This window comes from Hippocampus zosterae, chromosome 9 (assembly GCF_025434085.1).
Source record: "Hippocampus zosterae strain Florida chromosome 9, ASM2543408v3, whole genome shotgun sequence".
In the NCBI taxonomy this organism is placed as follows: domain Eukaryota; kingdom Metazoa; phylum Chordata; class Actinopteri; order Syngnathiformes; family Syngnathidae; genus Hippocampus; species Hippocampus zosterae.
The window spans coordinates 20,342,327-20,362,245 of record NC_067459.1 but is presented as its reverse complement, the minus strand read 5'-3'; the positions used below and the strand labels follow the sequence as shown (position 1 = coordinate 20,362,245).

Here is a 19,919-nt window from a genome sequence, read left to right as displayed (position 1 = left end):
GGCTACAGGGCGGCTGCCGGTCTGGCAGGCAGGGGGGCTGGCTCCTGCTCTGACTGCTCGGGAGATTCTCGTCTCCGGGGCAATCTGGCGATGAGTGCTGTTAGGGAGTGTGCTGAAGGGGCAACTTGAAAACTTCGCTGCGTCCGTGCAGCACATTTGAGCCAGCGGACGCTACATCGGAGGAGCGGCCAGCCCAAAACGGTGCTCGACGGAGCGGGAACGTCGCGGGGTTTCTTTCAACAGCGTTGATTTCCGGCCAACATGGATGATTTAGGTAAATCTAGCCTAACGCAACATTTCAATAACATGCGTGCGTGCGCTGGCGCTTTAGCAGCCTTCGTGTACCCAAATACCTGGTTAAGCGGCCTTGTTTGTGTGATAAAACGTATATATGTCCCAAGTTTGTGTACGAAGCTGAGAAAAGGCCCCGTGTGGACATTTAATTAAATGTTCCCTTCAGGTACGTGACGAAAAGTCCACGGATTTTTACACACCGTTGCTCTCTTGTGTTCACAAACAGTCGCCACTTCAGGTCCTCGAACTTTTAATGCGTACAGCTAGTAATTTGATTGTAACATTTGATTAGAAGCTGTTCGTGTTGGGGGTTCGACTGGAGGTGGACGACAAATTGAGAGCAAGATTGGCATTCACAGGCTACGAAAACAACCAGACGTGTTTAAAGTCAATAATTAACTACATTGTCACGGCAGTGGTGCGTTTCTGTTCAAGCCCAGCTGGAGTTGAATGCTGCCGTCCACATTTCCTTTTTAGTCCGTTACTCGCACCGCATGTTAACAGTTACTGTATTTCTATTTAGGATCAGACCGTAACTTGTGTGATCTCTGTAAATATTTTAAGTCAATTACTCCCTTGTGTTAACGGGAAAAACTGTGCTGTAATTAAAAACCTCGGAAGTAGGCTAATTAAGCCACCAGCACGTTGGGACTTTTTTGCCACGCTGTTGTAATGTGTATTTAAAAGTCTGCTGCTTAAAGATATGTTTAGAGGGAATTTCTGAAGGGATTTTGTTTTCCTTTGCATTGGCATGAAGATAATCAATATAAATGGACATTTCATCAAGTGTTTTACTCAAATAATTTGGACATTCCTGTCCAAAAGCAGAGCTACTATTCAGATAGGGCCACGCCTGTCGTTGCTAACGTGGTGGGAGTGAGACTTTACAAAGAATATTAGTCATTCTATATCCATTCCATGTTCACGGATAGCTCCTTTGGCTTACATGGCTCTCCTTGAAGTGGCTGCTTAAAAAAGAAAAAGAAAAAAAGTGTCTCACGCAACCCAGTAAAACGTCCGCGTCACAGCGTTGTAAATAATAAAATGCTTTTGCCTCGCGGTCTCAAAAGTTATAGTTTCACATGGAGTAGTAGTATGTATCAGGCTTAGTGTTTTGTCTGCTGTCTGGTTGTAATTATCCAAACTGCACTTTGGGAGGTGAAAATGTCATACCGCCACCCAGATGAGAGCCCCTTTATGTATTTTTAGCAGACAAGAAGAGTCCCTCTTTTCAAGTGATGAGCCAGCAGCAACCTGAAACCTTCCAATGGCCCGAAGACACCTCTCTTTGCTCTCTTTCACTTTGGTCTCGGATCCCACTAGGCAGCTTTGCATTCTCCTAAACAGGCTGCACAGGAGTACACGCTGGATTTGTTGGAATGTGTCGTATGACCCAGCCGTGGGAGCGAGGAGTCAAGCCACATGAAAGCATTGTGCCACAGCCATAATTCATGCTCCTCCTTGCTTCACGCACCCTCTCTCCATTCAAGCCTCCAGGTGGCCAGCCACACGGGCCACTGTCTATTGACAGTTTAAAAGCTGGCAGAGTAGATCAATGCAGATTGTAAATTTGGGTCGTCGGCTTTCTCTCAAGACGGGGAAACTGGAACCATCGAGCGGAGCGATGATTTGAATTGCTTTGTTGTTGACACAGATGTGTTTAATCTTCTCGTGATGCCGTGACATTGCTCAAGGCAAACTTACATTGACCTCGCCTCCGCACTTTTCTTCTGCCAAAGTCAAACTCAGGCGATGCACAAGGCACGGCTGTCAAATGGACTCCTTTCTCGGAGTGTGATGTGTACTACTTCTCATCTTTAACTCGTCATTGTGATTTGCCACACTGTCATTGTAGTGGCAGCGTTTTGATGTGAGGCAACTCCCCAGAGCTCAGCCGCCGCAGCGTTGGAAATGTCTCTCATAGAGTACTTCTTACATGAGTACTGATGTAGCCTAGAAAGTCTTGTCTCTAAATTTAGGTTGGCAAATTGTTTACGCCAACAGAAAAGCTGCAGAAGTGACATGTGGTGACTTGAGAATTGTTTTACTCACTTTTGCTTTCCTTTTTATAGCCCTGCCAAGTGTAAAAATGTAAAGGTAGGAGTTATTGTTTTAATAGGTGGTCGTTTGGCAAAATGTGCAGAAATGAGACCCGATTATGGAATGTGAAAGGAATTTTGGAAAGATAATAATGATATTGAGAGCATTTTTAAAAACTTTTTAAATGCATGAAAAGGAAGTTTTTTCCTCATTTCTGCTCTCCATTTTGTCAGATTTTCTGACAGTAATATTGTAAGTCTGCCATCAAACAACTTGACTTCCTCTTTGGAGTTGGACTTCAAGTAACGTTGCCCTTCTATGTACGAGCCCACACTGGATGAATGTAACTTGTGACTTTTTGCAGGAATCCCTTTCATTCATTCCTGCGGAGTTTTCTCCATCTGTTTAACACACACACACACACACACACACACACACACACACACGCACACGCACACATATGCTCTTGAGATCACAGTTAGCTTGTGTGGACAATCTTAGTGAGCAGTGACAGCTCGTCAGCCAGCCATGTGGGTCCTGGTACTTAGTGGCTTGATGTAGGAACAAAACCAGTAAAATAATAAATCACATATTCAGGCTGTGATGTGGAAAAGCTAACATCTGTTAGCTGCATTGTGGGTACATGGCAGATTTTAGTAAGCTCTTGTTTGTTGTGGCTGCTCCTCGACTTGCGAAGGGCATGATCTGTGACAGGAAGTGCCATGAGAGAGCTCCGTACCGTGGTGGCAGTCAAGTGCATTGTGTGCCGCGAACCAACACTGCAGGTTACAAATGCTGTGAGTCACTCCCTCCCTTTTTCGGTAGACTTCCTCAGTGAGGTATCTGAGCCCACAGGGGCAAATCCTCATATCCGAAAATGTGTCTAAATGTGTGCTCTGCTTCCCTCGTGTGCCTCCAGGCTACCAGATTTTGAAGCTAATGTTACATTTCAAGAATCAATAAATAAAAACAGCTCGAAGGAAAAAAAAGGAGTCTTCGATGAGTGTACCACACATGAGTGTGGTAGTTTTTATGTAGTCGGCAAAACCTCTCATTTCAAAAAGGGGACTCTTTGACCTGTTTAGATTCAGAGTCTGTGTTCCCCGTTACAAATAATGGAAATTGTACCGTTCCAGGGTCGCTTTTCTGCATATTAACTGTACAGGCATTTTGTATTTAAACAAAAACAGTTTTTACATTTTTAATGCTTAACACATACGTGTTGTATTTGAAGACTCAAATGGGACATATAATGCCATATTGACTTTATTGTTTTTAGATGACTCGTTGGGTTTTTAAAGTGCTTGTCTACCTTTCAAGCATGGCATTATAACACCTCCCCCCGAAAAAATTTCGTTTTCTGCATATTTCTGAAAATGTGTCCATTACAAAACAGTAGGGCTAATTTGAGAGAATAAAAAAGCAAAAATATTTTTCAAGGGGTGGCCATCAAAGAACTCTTTGTCTAAGGCAGGGGTGTCAAACTCATTTTTGTCGCCGGACAGATTTTAGTTCCAGTTTCCCTTGTAGGGCCGTGATGACCATATGAAGAAGTCAAGAATAGCGATTTATTCACCTATTGTATTACTGTAATGAGGGGGTTGGAAACAAGAAAATACTGTACTTAGTCTCACTCTTGATTACATATAAGAATTTGAAATTTTGGTCCGGTTTTCAGCAAGCATCATGAATGTTGACATCTTTGATTTGCTTTCGCGGGCCACAGAAAATGATGTGGTGGGCCAGATCTGGCCCCCGGGCCTTGCATTTGACACCAGTGGTCTAAGGCAAAATGTAAGCAAAGCTGCAGTTTTACCTTCGATTAGCATTAGGTACTGCAAGGTGTTTCCAGCAATAGTTTCTGACAATGTTCTGCTAAGTTATCAACACCGTTTGTTTGTGTCTTTGGCGATGTTTGTTTCGTGCGCTAGAAGAGGAGACGGCAGCAACTGTCAGTTCCTCTTCCTGCCCTACAGTCATCATCATATTTCTCCTTTTTGATCTCCCCCCCCCCCCCACCCCTTTCCAATTGCCACATAAATTATGGTTGAACTCTGAACGGTATCACCTTATCAGTCTTCCGGTGTCAAGCTGGCACCGGTTAGAAGTAGATTGGTCGCGCCAACAGGCGTGCTGCGCAAAGGAAAACCTTTAGCGTCGACCCCATGATTCAGTGACTCCTCTTGACAATTTGTCTTCAGCACGTTCTGAGAGTTTATGTTCATTGTGGTGTGCGGGGTGAGATAAGCCGCGGCTCTTATATCAGAAAATGTTGGCAGCAGGTTTAATCAAGGCACCGCGATAAAGGCCTTTGATTAATGGGGGAAAGATAAAAGATTCCCTCTGCCAAGTGGGACGAGCAAAGACGAGGGCTATTGTTTTCCCACCTGTTTGCCGCTTGTTGTGTCGCATTTTTATTGGCGGCTGTTCCTAATTGTCGAAATTATTGATTGCCGACATAGGCTTGAGCTCCAAATGTATCATTGAATATCGATCAAGATTTTTGCAGTCCCGTGAAGATTATTCGCCTTCACCTACAGGCAGATACGGCGCAGCTTCGCACACGGCTGATTGTTTTCCAGGGGAGTGCTTTGCTTCTGCTTTGCCGTCACTGTCCTCTCACTTCACTTCCCTGTGTCCTTGTCCTCCTGGAGGGGACAGAGAGCAGCTTGTTTCCGAGCCTCTGACCTACTTTACTGGAGGAAATGCATAACCAGACTCAACTGATTGGATGTCGGAGGGGAAAAAAGAAATATCAGGCCATCTTTCCACCCCATTGTTTTATGCACTCCAGCTTCCACACAAGTCTCACCACAAAACAAAACAAAATTCTTAATTTCTCAAACTATATTTTTCATTGAAATACATCTGACACAATGACATTTGTAGTTTCCCATCGCAGACCAAAATTGCGTTCATGTATCAATTTTCCTCTTGTCCAGTATTCGTTCAAAACGCTTTTCTTATTAAAATCTCACACTCTACAATTTATCGGCCCTTGGGGTGGTGACGTCCTTTATTGGCAGGCGTCAGTGATTTAAACCTCCTGCTTGCTTATCATCTAAAGAAGAGCCCTCGGGGCACCCCCCCATACCCGTCCGTCATTGGGCCGTGTGCCAGACAGACGATGTAAGCTTTGAAGGATATTAGAGTGTCAGAAGCAGAGTTATTGCATCGAGGGGAGTGCCTATCAGTCTCGCAAAGGGCGGGCTCTGTCAACACACACAAGACGTTCGGTCGGACCTTGTGCCTCGGACTTATTCGAGTTTTGTGTTTCGTGCCAAATCAACAAACTTTCACTGCCATGCCCCACCCACACATCATGATGATTTCATTCCCTGCCAATTCAGCGTTGGCCAAAATCTCAAAGATAAGTTAGGCCCTCCAATTTTTTAAATTTTTTTTTTGGTGGTTCTGCTCCCATGAGACTTTCCGACCAAATTTCCTAATCATTTCATTGACATCATAGCAAGTTACTGATGTAGATTTGTCATTTTAAGCAGAATTAAGTATCAATATCATATGCATAAATCATGTAAGTACCACATTATCCGCTCGTAACTAGTGGTCAACATGTCATTTCAAAAAACACGAAAATCTAGTCACCTGACCTCTGAATTGTAGGAAAAATCCTCATTTCAGCAGCTCATAAACTACGCCGTCGTTTGGACTTCCTGAAGGGCGTCGTCCACGCGTCACCTGTTGCGTCTTATCGGTGGGGAGTGTGAGTGCATGTCTGTCAAACGTACGCTTCAAAGTCAACTATTCAAGAACAACCGAGTGTGGCCCTTCGGTTGCACGGCTGAAACTGTAAGGGAAGTGGGAATGGTGTGGTGTCCTGTTTGGAAATTAATTTGGGATGGAAATGATGGGGGGGGGGGGTTGCAAGCGATGAGGCTCCTCAACATATTTTTGTTGTCTCATTGTTGCACTTGTGTTTTATAGTAAGGGGGAAAAAGTCCTGTCTACTGTCAGTCGCGCGGGGGGGCATCAAGTGCACGACTCACAAGCTCCTGTTGTGGTCCAAACCCTGGCGTTGGTATTCATTGTGTGTTAGCACCAACAGGCCGTGTCACTCACAACATAACACGAAAGGCTGTCCTATCGCATTATACGCTCACCCGCTTTGTTTTAACACACGTCTGGCGCTGCCCCTTGAAGCTATCTCGTTCGGTTGTTCGGCACTCGACGACGAGCCGCGGCATGTCAGGAATTTCTATTAGCCGCGTCGAACATGCAGAGAAGAATCAAAGGAATGAGTCAAGCGCAAACGGAAAGAGGGTTTGATATTAGAGCAGTCTTACTTTAAATGTCATGACATTTAGAAACTTCCAAGATGAAGCCATTTTTTTCTTGTTTGCCTTGAGCAAGAAAGGCAGCCCTATTTTAGTTTCAGCCCGAAACTCAACATCACTCCTGTGCAGTTTTCAACAACATGTTTCTCTTGGTAACACCTTCACCCCCACCCCAAACAAACCACTATCAGCCACAATCTTGACTTTATCAAATCTGTTGCGTGCTCGCATTAGCTGAGATGCGTGTCATGTACGATGTCAAGATGACACCGGGCGTCGCGTCTCTTTTGCCGTCCTTGTCCGGACTTAATATCTGCAATTAACCTTCATATTCTGTCTTTTGAGCTGCTCTTACTGTAGTTCGCCACAGCATTGTTCACAGTCGACTCCTTATATGGTTCTCTTTCCATACCCTTCTTTCCTGCAGTTCCCCCGCCCACCCCCTCCCTCCTTTTTTAAAAAATCCTGTTCCTTTTCATCCGCTCTCCTGCTGCTCAGATCTCGTCAGTCCCATTTTATCTTCCCCTCACTTCCTCTTTTGCTCTCCCGTGATGATCGCCCGCATGAAGCAATGTCCGTGTAATTAAAATGCATACCGTTCATCTGAGAGGAAGGGAGTCTCCTCGGTTCTGCATCAACTCACGTTGTAGCCCTGAGAGCTGTGCCCGTAGACACTTTCGCAGTTTCACTCACCGTCTCATTGCCGCGCGTCATTGTGCCAAGCCCGTTGTGCGGTTGTGATTACATTTTAAACATGAGCAGATTCTGATCGGCCGATTAAAAAATGTACAATCGAGATCATTTTGAAGTCATAATGTTTAAAAAAGTTATTCATTGATTTAATTAAACATGTAGCATTTATTCAACTCAACTTTAAATGTCACTTAAAAGAACAATCAGAGATTCGGTTAGTTACAAAGTAAAATAACAATATATAGTGGTACCTCTACTTACGAAATTAATGTTCTGGAAGAAATTTCTTCACCTAAAAAAAAATAAAAAAAAAATGTAAGTAGACGCGTTTTCCATGTAAATGCCCTAATTCGTTCCAAGCCCCTCAAAATTCAGACATAAATGTTTTATGAAGCATAAAAATGCATCAAAATATGTAACAAACACGTTGCCATTAGATTATTGCACAATAAATGAGAGTTGTGCATCATGTAAAAAGCAAAGAATAAAGAATAAAAATGTTGGTCATTTAACTTTTAACTGCGTCCTCATCATTTTTGGTGTTCTTTAGTTCATGTTCTCTTTAGTTTTTCTTCGATTATTTTTTTTGGAACCTGATGATTTTTGAGGGCTCTTGTGATTTTTCTCTCTTTACTGGAGGTAAATTTTTTGGGCCACAGGAGAATACGCGTTTGTCCTCTTGGCAGAGGAAACTGGCACACCTCTGTATTTGTGTAGTTGGTGGATGGGCCGGAGCACGCCGTTCAGTGAAGAGACACGCTTCAAAACATACTCATCACTCCGTCCAAACTGCTCCATTTGATTTTTGTTTACCATGTTATTCATGCCACTTTATGGATAATCTGCACATTTCATCCACCACCCACATTGTCATGTCGGGCAATTAAAATTGTGTGTTGCCTAAGGGTTAATCTTTCAGCACTAACTTATTTTGCAGCTGAAAATTGTTTTCAGCGAAGGGTAAAGCCAGTTCAGATGCGCAGCTAATTTGATTAGCATCCCCAGTGCAAACCATCTGGACTAACATCTGTTGACTGAGATCTTCGGCGGCTGCGGTTCAGCTTTGTTCTGACAGCAGCAGGAGTTTTTATGGCCTTTTCCAGTCACATTTATGTTGCATCGTTTTCGATGACACCACCTTAAAGATCTTTTTCGGCCCCATGTCGATATTGCAGTGTCACAATTTTTGCACATCTCACAAATTAGTGGCCGATGTCAAAATGGATCAAACTCGGGCTAGGCATTGTTGAGGTCAAACGCTGCTTTCGTCCGTACAACGTAAATGACATTGCAAGTGTCCTCCACTGACCAGAGTTGCTGAATCGACAGTGTATCGCGTGGGAAAGTATTGCAGTGTATTGAAGAATCGATATTTTTATCTTTGTCTTGTTTGAACACGGGGAAACCACACAAACGCATCTTGTCTAAAACCAATACTACAACAACGTTGACTTCCCCTCGTACTGATGCATGATGGGTACAGATCTTGATGTGAGAGGCGATTGTATTGTTTTTTTTTCCCCACCACTCACAAAGGTTTGGCTTCGGCAGCGTAACACAATTTTGCAGTCCGCAATGTCACAGTGGGCGGTGTGACTGTCCACAGTGGAATCTCTGCTCTGCATCCCTCTGTAGTTTAGTGACATGTGAGCCACGCCATACATGCGAGTGCTCGCTCGGTCCGAGTGGATACGCTATGGCTCCGCTCCTTACCGTCTGATGACACAGTGCTATTCTGAGCGTTGGTTTCCAGGTCGTCAGATGTTCCTAATGTTACAGTTTGTGATCTTGCTGTTGTATTTAAAGACCGAGTTTGATGCCGAGTGGCCTGCCAGGATCCCATAGAAGGCCAAACAGCAATTGTTCAAAGTTTTACTAGAACGGAGTCATGGTGGAAAGAGGGATTGATAGGGCTGTTAATTTTTGTATTTATTTTTTGTCATTGCTTGGCTTACTCTATGCCAAAGGTCACGAATCGACAAATGGTGGATCTTTAATTGTTCACTTGCTTTTAATTCATTGGTATTTCATGGACTTGAAGTTGTGTGTAATTGGCTTTGTTTTAATGTGAAAACTAAATTTTGAAAAAAATAAAACCAGCAACGGTGACAATTCATGGTTGTAGAGCTTACTTACATGCATTATAACTCTTCTAATGTGATCAGGCTCAGCCAAATGATCGTTCAGGTTCCCACGTGAGGACCACTTTTCTCTATTCGACTTAAGTTCCCTCATCATCTCTCCCGTGAGTAATGTGCCAAAGTTGGAAGACTTCTGTCAGTTGTCTTTTGCGGGCTTGGCGTTCTCACTTGGGACGAGTAGCTAAGTTTGTACTGGCATGCCAGTGCTGTGAGGTGAACCCAAGATGGCCCTACCATTAAATTGAGTGCCTTCCCCCCCTTTATACTGTATCTGTTTTGTAAACACCCTTCCCCAAAATGTTTCATTAACTCATCTGTTGTGCTTTATTTATACTTAAATACATGTTTCGTGTGAGACTTTGTGACCTCATTTCTTAAATATTGGACTTTTTTTTTTGAAAGCCTTTATGAAATCTTGCAAGAGAAATAAAACACCGCTGTGGTTGAAGGGGTATGCTATAATAAGCCCAGGTATAGAGTGTAGTATCACAGTTTACTGTATCATCTGCGAATGATTTACTTTCTTTTTCTGTGCATCGTCATTGCCTCCAAGTTTTTACATTGCGGCACGTGCTTGCTATAATGGAGCGGAGAAGACACTTTACCGGTAGGCACATTGAAAAGACTCCAAACAGATGAGGGTCAATGAATAACTCAAGTGTAAATGACAGTGTGAATGCTTCAAAGTTGAGAGCTTACACTCATCTTCCCCACAAGTGTGTATCTGTTGTGTTTGAGTGTGCAAAAAAAAAATGTTCAAAAATAAATCATGGACACTCTAGAGTATTTTGTTGTATTAACTAAAATACAAAATCTTCATTCTGTGTTTCCGTAGATGCTTTGTTGGCAGACCTCGAATCCACGACATCCCACATTTCCAAAGGTCCACTTTTCCTGTCTGATGAGACGGCCTACTCCCTCCCTGTCGGAGGTCAGGCCCAGCAAGACGTTGGCTTTTCACCCCAAGGCCTACCCAATCCCTCTGAGAAAACACTCAATGGAATCCAGGAAGCAGACGCAAATGCTCTCGTAAGTATTTTAACTCTCAAGATGAACTGAGGTCGGTCACGGTGAAAGAGTGTACCTTCATTTAAATGGACTAAAGTCAACGGACTAATTCATGTGTGACTCTCTCGCTTCAGTCCAGAGAAACCGGCAGTCCACCTCAACACCCTGGAGAAGAGGACCACGTGTACAGGTAAAACACTTGGTTGGAACATTCATTCATTCATCTTCCGAACCGCTTGATCCTCACTAGGGTTGCGGGGGGTGCTGGAGCCGATCCCAGCTGTCTCCGGGCAGTAGGCGGGGGACACCCTGAATCGGTTGCCAGCCAATCGCAGGGCACACAGAAACAAACAACCATTCGCACTCACACTCACACCTAGGGACAATTTAGAGTGTTCAATCAGCCTGCCACGCATGTTTTTGGAATGTGGGAGGAAACCGGAGCACCCGGAGAAAACCCACGCAGACCCGGGGAGAACATGCAAAAACTCCACACAGGGAGGCCAAACCTGGAATCGAACCCGGTACCTCTGCACTGTGAAGCCAACGTGCTAACCACTGGACTACCGGGCCGCCCTGGTTGGAACATAAACCGCAAAAACGGTGTTCAAATTTGAACTTCGGATACATTGTTTTTGATGATGATGTTCTGGCCATTGTGACATTGTGAATCCATGTTGAAGGTCTCCGCTTTATGTGCAGTTTTCCTAATAAGCAGAAGAGCAGTGAATCTTCACCTGCCATTAACCAGTCATTTGGCAACAACCTGTCAGAGCTGGACCGCCTGCTGCTGGAACTCAACTCCGTCCAGCAAAGCACCACCGCCTTCCCTACTGAAGGTGTGCCCGTTCACCGTTTTTATCCAACTCTTCACGATTTCAAATGACAGCAATTTAAGCGTCAATATCTTATTTTGGTCAATAGAAGAGGCACCCCCGCCACTGCCTGCTGGCATCGTGGTCCAAAGTATTCAGGAGAACGGAGTGTCCGTTCCATCCCAGGACTCGCCACCGCTGTTGGAAAAGCCCAAACGCGGTGCTGCGGTTCGGGGAATAGAAGATGTACGGCCAAGCGTGGAGAGTCTTCTGGATGAGCTGGAGAGCTCCGTGCCCTCAACCAGGTGAGAGAAATGACGTGAAACATTGTTGTGAAAGGTCAACAATTGAATGGGAACCGTTCTTCCTTTAGTCCGACTCCCTTGTTGGTATCGGATGGGCAGATTGATGGACAGGAAACACAAGGACAACAACAAGCGAGAATGTCCGCGTCCTCGGCCACACGGGAGCTCGACGAGCTGATGGCCTCCCTGTCGGACTTCAAAGTCCAAAGCAATGTGAGCATTTTTTTTAAAAAATACGTTTGAATGTATTCGTTTGAGAACAATGATATCATGCATTGCAATGATATTATTGAAGCTCATGATTTGAAAACTCGAGATACAATTCTAAATCGAATCGCCATATGAGTTAAAATGGAAAACGTTAACGACTGTATGCCCGCACTTGATTTACGTGTTTGTTTGACTTCACCTTCTGTTCCCTTCATCTCAGTCCATTTTTCTTGATCTGTTTTTCTTTTCTCTATCACTGTGTGTGTCTTTGTGTGTACGTATGTATGTGTTATGGGCAATCTGGCTCTCAACTGTCAATGAACCAGGAAGTGGTAGACCCTTCATACCCTGCGGACTCACCGATGATAACTCCTGACTCTCGGTCCACAGTTACCCAAATCGACTCGTGTGTGGATATTGATACGTTATCTTGTTGCACCACACCCCCCTGTACTCCTCATCCATTGGAACTCCACATAGATGAAGACGGTTGTTCAAGCCCTACCTTGACCGCTGGTTCGACTGTCACGGTTGCAACGTCCAGAAAAGAAGTTGGCGGCGTTGTCACTTCAGAGATCTCCTGTTTTGAGAGCTTCCGTGGTTCGAGTACGCCAGAGCAACTCATTGAAACCGAACTCGGTTGCTCATCCAGTCCATCGGTCAATCAAGTCTCTGCTAATGAAGCCTCAAGTTCACTTGGAAAGAATTCACGCAGTTTCAGTTCAGGCCCTGCTGCTCGGAAACCCTGTTCAGTTGATGTTTCTATCCCAATTACACTTAGTTTGTCCAAACAGTCTAGTCTAACTTCGAGTCTAAGCTCCAGTCCTAAAGATTACAGTCCAGAACCTGCACACCCTGGCCAAGAGGTACTTGAAAAGAAAGAACGTCCAGTCACGGCAACAACTCCAGAATCATCGCCAATATCGAACGGCCCAGTCACTGTTCCAAAACTATCAGGACAGGTTTCAAGCCATGTTCCCAAGAGTCCAGTCTCAATTCCAAGGCTCTCTAGTCCAGTCCCAAAGCTTGCGAGTCCAGTGACTGTCCTCGATGTCTCACAAACCGATACCAAAAGTTGTACTCCAGAATTCGTCCCTCAGACTGCACAGCCAGTAATACGTCCAAAGATTTCGAGTCCAGCAACAGTTCGAAAAAGCCAAAGTACAGCTCCAAGGAGTCCTGCTTTAGTCATCAAAAGGACCTACGCACTTGCAGATACGAGGAGTAGTTCATCTTCCCCTACAACCACATATCAGCCGAGTGAAATAATGGAGCTCTCGTGGCCGTGCCGGGAGCCTGTATTGGATAATGCCTTAGATCAACTTCTAGCACTCGACTTGACTCAACCAGATGAAAAGCAACCGCCCAGTTGTCTTTCGCCCGGGGATGAGAGCGGACCATGGGATGAAGATGACGCCACTTACCTGGATGCGAGCCGAGAGGGGACCCTGACACCAATGACTGAAGCCAGTTGGATCGATGAGTGTTTCACCCCCTCCACCAGCCCGGGGACACCAGATGCAACGTTGGATCTGCCAACGCTGCAGCCGTCTGCCATCGAGCGTTTGTCAGCTTCTGGCCAAGTAGGACACGCATCAAATCGGCTCCAAAAATAAGATGGCATGAAGTAAATCAATAAGCAACAGTCGGAAAATATCCGGGAACGTTCCTGCAGTTCGACACAGGCTTTGTCGAAGTAGAACCAGTGTGGTGTGATGCATGGAGTGTCAATGCAAAAGAATTGCAACAGGCTCCCAAGGGACGGGTTTCTTGTGGCTGATGTCGAAAGAATTACTAATAGGATGACTGCATGCTCCCACTCGCCTGAGTCAACAATTCTGTTTGCCGCGGGACCTCGCCTGTGACCTTTACGCAATGATGCAAACGTCAAGATTGTAACTTTTGCCAGTGAAAATTTTTTTTTTAGATAACAGGATACATTGCCCTTCATGCTCAGCCTGGCCTTGGCTTGCGAAAGCGCTTTGTGATGCATCGCTATTGTCTTGAGTCTTCGGCATGCCATGCCTCACTTAACCGTGGCGAGCGGCTTGGTTTTTTGCAATGACGGAAGAGAGTGACGTTTTCTGCGGCAAGAAATTCAATTGGGGATACATGCAGAGCATTTTGAAAGCGGCATAATTCGGGTGCGCTTGATTGTTCTTCCTGTGCTTGAAACCCAACTTGGAATTCGGCACGACCTCCACCGCTACCATCTACTCTTCCAGCTCAAGTCGGTTATACGTCGCACCAAAGAGACGTCCAACGTGCATCCCATGTACAAGGACGGAGTCGTGCGGCGTAAAATGGGACCGGTCATCGTGAATAAGAGTCAGTCGCAAGATCGGCTCATCGAGGAGCTGGAGGGGAAATTGGGGATCGGCCGGGTGCGACGCCGGCGTAAACAACCGCCGGAGGAGTGGCTGACGGAAGGAGTCGTCGTGATGTCAAACCCGCAGCGAATACGCAAAGAAAGGGCCCTGCCACCGGTGGATAAGGTAGACGTTAGAAACGCAGAGCGGCATGATGACATCCAGTTCAAATCTAAAATGGCTGAATGATCTGGGAAATAAGTGGAAAAGATTCCTTTGTGACCTTTCACCTGATTTAGTGGCAACTTTTTACTTTGTCACTGCCATTTTCTACCGTTTCTTCTTCTTCCTCCTTATTTGCTGTGCTTTCCTTTCCTCGCTCTTCTTTGCCATTTCCTTTCTCACCCCCCTCTTCCAGATCATCATCCCTCCCGAGTCTCCTGTCCCTCAGAGAAAAGTCCTCTCCCCTCCGAAGTCCCCCGCAACTCCCAAAAAGATACCTCCAGTAAAACAGACCCCGCCGCCGCTACCCCCACCCCCTCCGACGCCTCCCGAGGAGCCTACTCCTCCCCCATGGGAGTCCACGCCTCCTCCCGTGCAGGCCCCTCCATCGCCAAGCCCCCCACCCAAGCCCATCACACCACCTCTACCCCCCAAGGTTTTTGTATCGGTGACCTGTCAGACCGAGTATGACGCCCTCTTCCCACCTATGCAGGCATGGTTGCCCCTCTCTTCACCTTTTTGCTAAAGTCATTCCATTTAGTGTCCCTTAAAAGTACTCAAATTTGCTTGCTCGTGACATCGCAAGTTTATACTTTCGGTATTTATGGCAGCCAAGGGGTCGTTTGATCCTTAGGTCTGTTTTTGGCAGCAAGCTGAAAACCGATAACCCGAAACCCAGTCAGTCCAGGTTATGAGTGGCGCTGACACCCAGGCTCCAGATTACCGAGACCCTTTTTCTAATTCTGATGTATGACCGCGCCCAGACTGCTGTGTTCTGAGTGGAGTTTTAAGAGCTTAGAGGCAAGTTGAGCGTTCCACCTACTGGCCATGTGCAGGAATGGGTTGGTTTGCGGTGCGACTGAAACCTCATCTGCAATATGAGGCCGCATTTACCGCTCCACGTAAAGCCATTCTCACTGAACACTCATTAAACGATGCCATAGCTTAAAGACGGTCAGAACAGTGTACATTTGTATCATCATAATATTAGCTTCAGTAACCTCAGTCCAAAAAAGCCACACGTAATCCATTATCCGATCTGTTTATCCTCACGAGGGACGCGGGTGTGCTGGAGCCGATCCCAGCCGTCTTCGTGCGAGGTCTACCATAGACAAATCAAGACAAACAAGCATTCATACTCACACTCACACCGAAGGACATTTTAGATTGTTCCATTAACCTACCGTGCGCATTTTTGGAACGTGAGAGAAAACCCGAGTACCCAGACAAAACCCACGCAGGGAGGGGGCGAACATGTAAACTCCACACAGGAGCACCGAAATCGAACCCTCCGGACTATAAGGTGAATGTGCTAAGCGGTCGGAGACCATGCCGCCCTTACGTTTTATATCTTAGATTTTTATGAAATTGGAAATTCAAGGTTTTCAAGGAGGAGGACTTCACGCGAATGTTAGTTATTTATTTCGTTTCGGGATACAGCCAACAAACGCAGAAAAGAGAGTTTGCCCTTTTCTTGCCAATTTTTTTTTTTAACCCCGCATACTAAATCTCTACAATGTCCGTCAGATCCAGTCCCAGGGAATGACTTCTCCCACCGGACCACCGAAGCCCGCCAATAAACTGGACAACATGCTGGGGAGCCTGCAATCCGACCTGAACAGACTGGGAGTCCAGACTGTGGCTAAAGGCGTCTGTGGTGCCTGCAAGAAGCCCATAGTTGGACAGGTCGGTGATTCCATATACACTGATGTACAAACGCGTCAAACTTGCACACCGTCAATAGCAACCCGTCTGATGTAACTACATTCATGTACGACTGCAGTACACCAGCTTGACTACACGCTAAATGTACCCAAGGCGAAAATAAATTCTCCATAAAATGTGATTAGGTCATAATCATTAAATGCTCTCGGATGCCAATGAGGATTATTTGAAGTTGCCGATTATCTGAACAACAGGGAAATGAACAAGCAATACACATATCCACAACTGCAAGGATCATTTGAAATATGACATATCAGTCAATATAAACACGGAGTGATGTCTTGTTAACTCGTGAGTGATGCCCTCTAGTGTCTAAATGCTATTACTCATTTAGTGAATGCTATTACTCATTTAGCCACTAGAGGGAAGCAGTACTCTATGAAACATCACTCACCAGTCTACGAGATCTCAGTCAATGCAACACGTGTTCCATTGCGCCCAACCTGCGGGCCAGACGGCACTGATTTTATGACAGGGGCCGAGGGCCGGATGAAATTCGACCGCGGGCCGGATTTGGCCCGCGGGCCGGACTTTGGACATGCCCGCTTTAGGGCTTTGTAAGTTAACATTTTCTCTCCTATCAGGGCATTCTCCCTTACAGCTCATCGTCATGAAATCTTTTGTGCGCTTAATCCCTCAGGTGGTGACTGCCATGGGAAGAACGTGGCACCCCGAGCACTTTGTGTGCACCCACTGCCAGGACGAGATCGGCTCCAGGAACTTCTTTGAGCGCGAGGGGCAACCTTACTGCGAGAAAGACTATCACAGTCTTTTCTCGCCGCGATGCCACTACTGTAACGGGCCCATCCTGGATGTTAGTAATGCATTCATGGACGCACTCATGCCATAACCTACTGTAGACTGCGTGGATATTGTTTAGTTATTTATTCCGAGGCTAATGGAACATGGCCATTCATGGATGAGTGACTTCTTGTGTGGTATAGACAGACGCATTCATGTCTTTTTTTTTTCCATGATTAGCGCACACACACACACACACAATACACGAGTGCTCCAGTGCCCATGGGAGTGGAAGTAGTCAGCGGACTTTAACCAGGGAATGCCCAACATTAGTCACTCCCAAGATTTTCCAATCCGCCGCCTCAGAGATTGTTTGACACATCCACAGTTGACGTCTTTCAAAAGCAACTGGCATGAATCTATAGCCGTACAAATCTAGAATGTTCAATCCAGTGAGCCCCAATGCAAAAGCTAGATCAAAATCTTTGGATTAATATTGTGAAATGAAGGTTAAAAAAATGACAAAAATGGACTCATGTGTTTTTCACTGTACAGCCACAATATATTATGCAAGTGTATTCTGATGTTATTGGAGAGAGTGTGTACACACACACACGCATAATTTGCCTAATTGTACATTAGTGGGTTTCCTCTGATTTGTTTCGTGTAGGAGTACAGCAGTTGGTCTTTTGTAACCATGCCCCCCCTAGTGGTGAGGTTATAATATGCACATTATTTATACTCTATGTGCTGAGGTAATGTGTTAGTTTACCCATCGGACTGTTTTCACAAGATAAAAGATCCCTTACTGGTTTCCAAAATTGGACAAACTGACCAAGGTTGTTGTTGTTGTTGTCTCACAGAAAGTGGTGACTGCTTTGGACAAGACTTGGCATCCCGAGCACTTCTTCTGTGCCCAGTGTGGAGACTTCTTTGGGCCAGAAGGTACTCGAGCACTCTATGAATAGATTCAGGTTGGAGTTATGAAAAAAACATGCGGGATCGTCAGTGTGAATCATTGCTTCCGTGCAGGGTTTCACGAGAAGGATGGCAAGGCCTTCTGCAGGAAGGACTACTTTGACATATTTGCTCCTAAGTGCGGAGGCTGCGCCCGAGCCATTCTGGACAATTACATCTCCGCACTCAACTCGCTGTGGCACCCCGAATGCTTCGTCTGCAGGGTGAGAGCCTCGACTCACCCCGTCCACTTGACGTATAAATAAAGCCCGGTCATTTGATTGCACGCTGTCGTTTGCAGGAGTGCTTCACGCCGTTCATAAACGGCAGCTTCTTTGACCACGAGGGTCAGCCGTACTGCGAGGCGCACTACCACGAGCGCCGCGGCTCGCTGTGCTCGGGCTGCCAGAAGGCCATCACGGGCCGCTGCATCACAGCCATGGGCAAAAAGTTTCACCCGGAACATTTTGTGTGCGCTTTCTGCCTCAAGCAGCTCAACAAGGGCACCTTCAAGGAGCAGAATGACAAGCCCTACTGCCACAGTTGCTTTATCAAACTCTTCAGCTAGACTGTGCACCTTTCCTCGCTCTTCTACAACGCACACAATTGTTTTTCTACCACACGCATGAGTCTGAGACACGGTGGGTCACATGATTACAATTTCCTGTTTGCGACTTCTGACACCGAAAGGATTTTCTTGCCTGTCCAAACTCAGGAATTTGGCTAAGGGTGTTTGATGAGCCAGCCCAAAGAGATTTTTTTTTAAAGTCATAATCGTGTCACGCAACAAAAGAACACATGGTCCCGCTCGTGTGTCGTGTAAGTTTAATACGCGTCGAAGGGTGAATGTCGCCGTATTAACGGTTGGATTCCCCCAAGTACAGAACGAGACTTTAAACCACATGATCCGCCTGTGTTCAAACAGTCTTTTGGAAGTTTGAGTCAGCCGCTTAACTGAATGGAGTGTGCAGAGCTGTTAGGGCAATTTGTGTGGCCAATTGGTGTGAATGACATCAACAAAACCTCCAAGCAGTTGTTGTCTTTGCACTCTCCAAACACAGATCTCTTGATGGGATTGTCACATGGTGAATTTTACTATCTAGTGTGTTTTTTCCAAATAATTTTTCTACTCTAATGTCAAAAAGAAAAGAGATCCTATGTTTACTGGCTTGAGGTGCTTAGGTACCTTTTTACAACTTAAGGTGTAATCTATGTAAGTTGATAACCTACTGGTGACTCTTGTACATGGGTTATTTTATACCACCGCCCCTTATCGCCCCTATTTTTTTCCCCTTATTATTGTGCCATTCACTTTGAAATAGGTCACGCTTTATGATGTTTGACTATTGAGTGAGGCAATTTAAATTAAAAAAAGGAAATGCAGATATTTTACATCTGCATTCATGCACAATTTCTAGAATTGCAACAAATTCTTATCAGGACAAAGAATGCATCGCTTCAGATTTTTACAATTTTGAATTGATCACCATTGAATACAAAAAAAAAGAAGAAATGGTTCATGCGAGTGCATGCCAATGTCATTTATAGTTTTATAAGCACTAACAACCAGACATCACAAAGAGAATCGACAGTAAATTGATATCTCGATCCTTTGACAGAACTGTGTTTTGTCGCTGTTTTGATGAAAATACAGTGCACTCCGCTTAATAGAACACCGGTTAATAGAGTAATCCGCTTAATAGAGCAAAAGGCTCTGGAACCGATTTGCCTAATGCAATTTCCTATAAAGATACTCCGCTTAGTAGAACAGATCTCCGCTTAATAGAACAGGCCGTAAGCAATGAACATTGTAAACTAGTGGTTTTCGAAGTGTAGCTATCGCGAGAAGTGTAGCTATCGCGATACTGTACCACTATCGCGAGAAAACGCGGTAGTTCTAGCCGTATACAGTAACAGGTAGCACGCTCACTCCACACATAGACACACGCACGTCACAATGGCTTCAACTTCATTCAAGAGACGAGGGCTATCACCTGCGGATAAGAAGGACATACTCAGACGATACGATGCATTGCCGGATTCTCAGAAGGTACGCCCGCGGTTTCCAGGACTTCCCTCTTATCCAGCGCATTGAGAGGGAAGTCAACCGCAAAGTTACGGACTCCTGTTTCCAGACAAAAGTAACGAAATTTTTCTCGTGATT

At 45.3% G+C, this 19,919-nt stretch overlaps 1 protein-coding gene across 2 annotated transcripts; it reads left to right on the top strand.

Annotated features, from left to right (window-relative positions):
* On the top strand, nucleotides 1–19,185 carry LOC127607450 (paxillin-like). Of its 2 annotated transcripts, XM_052075779.1 has the most exons (14): nucleotides 1–274; nucleotides 10,299–10,492; nucleotides 10,606–10,661; nucleotides 11,174–11,310; nucleotides 11,396–11,591; nucleotides 11,660–11,804; nucleotides 12,128–13,384; nucleotides 14,027–14,296; nucleotides 14,529–14,825; nucleotides 15,860–16,018; nucleotides 16,698–16,871; nucleotides 17,662–17,743; nucleotides 17,831–17,979; nucleotides 18,057–19,185. In XM_052075779.1, exons 1-14 carry the CDS (start codon nucleotides 262–264, stop codon nucleotides 18,321–18,323), a joined length of 3,396 nt encoding a protein of 1,131 aa, XP_051931739.1. In that variant the 5' UTR covers nucleotides 1–261; the 3' UTR covers nucleotides 18,324–19,185. The 2 variants fall into 2 exon arrangements, with proteins under 2 accessions (XP_051931739.1, XP_051931740.1); XM_052075780.1 differs by lacking the exons at nucleotides 12,128–13,384; nucleotides 14,027–14,296; nucleotides 14,529–14,825 and having other exon boundaries at nucleotides 16–274.
* The last annotated feature ends 734 nt before the right edge of the window (nucleotides 19,186–19,919 follow it).

Coding starts and splice junctions, on each gene's coding strand:
- LOC127607450 (XM_052075779.1), top strand. Junction 13,385..14,026: donor GTTTGTCAGCTTCTGGCCAA/GTAGGACACGCA, acceptor CTACTCTTCCAG/CTCAAGTCGGTTATACGTCG. Junction 14,297..14,528: donor CCCTGCCACCGGTGGATAAG/GTAGACGTTAGA, acceptor CCCCTCTTCCAG/ATCATCATCCCTCCCGAGTC.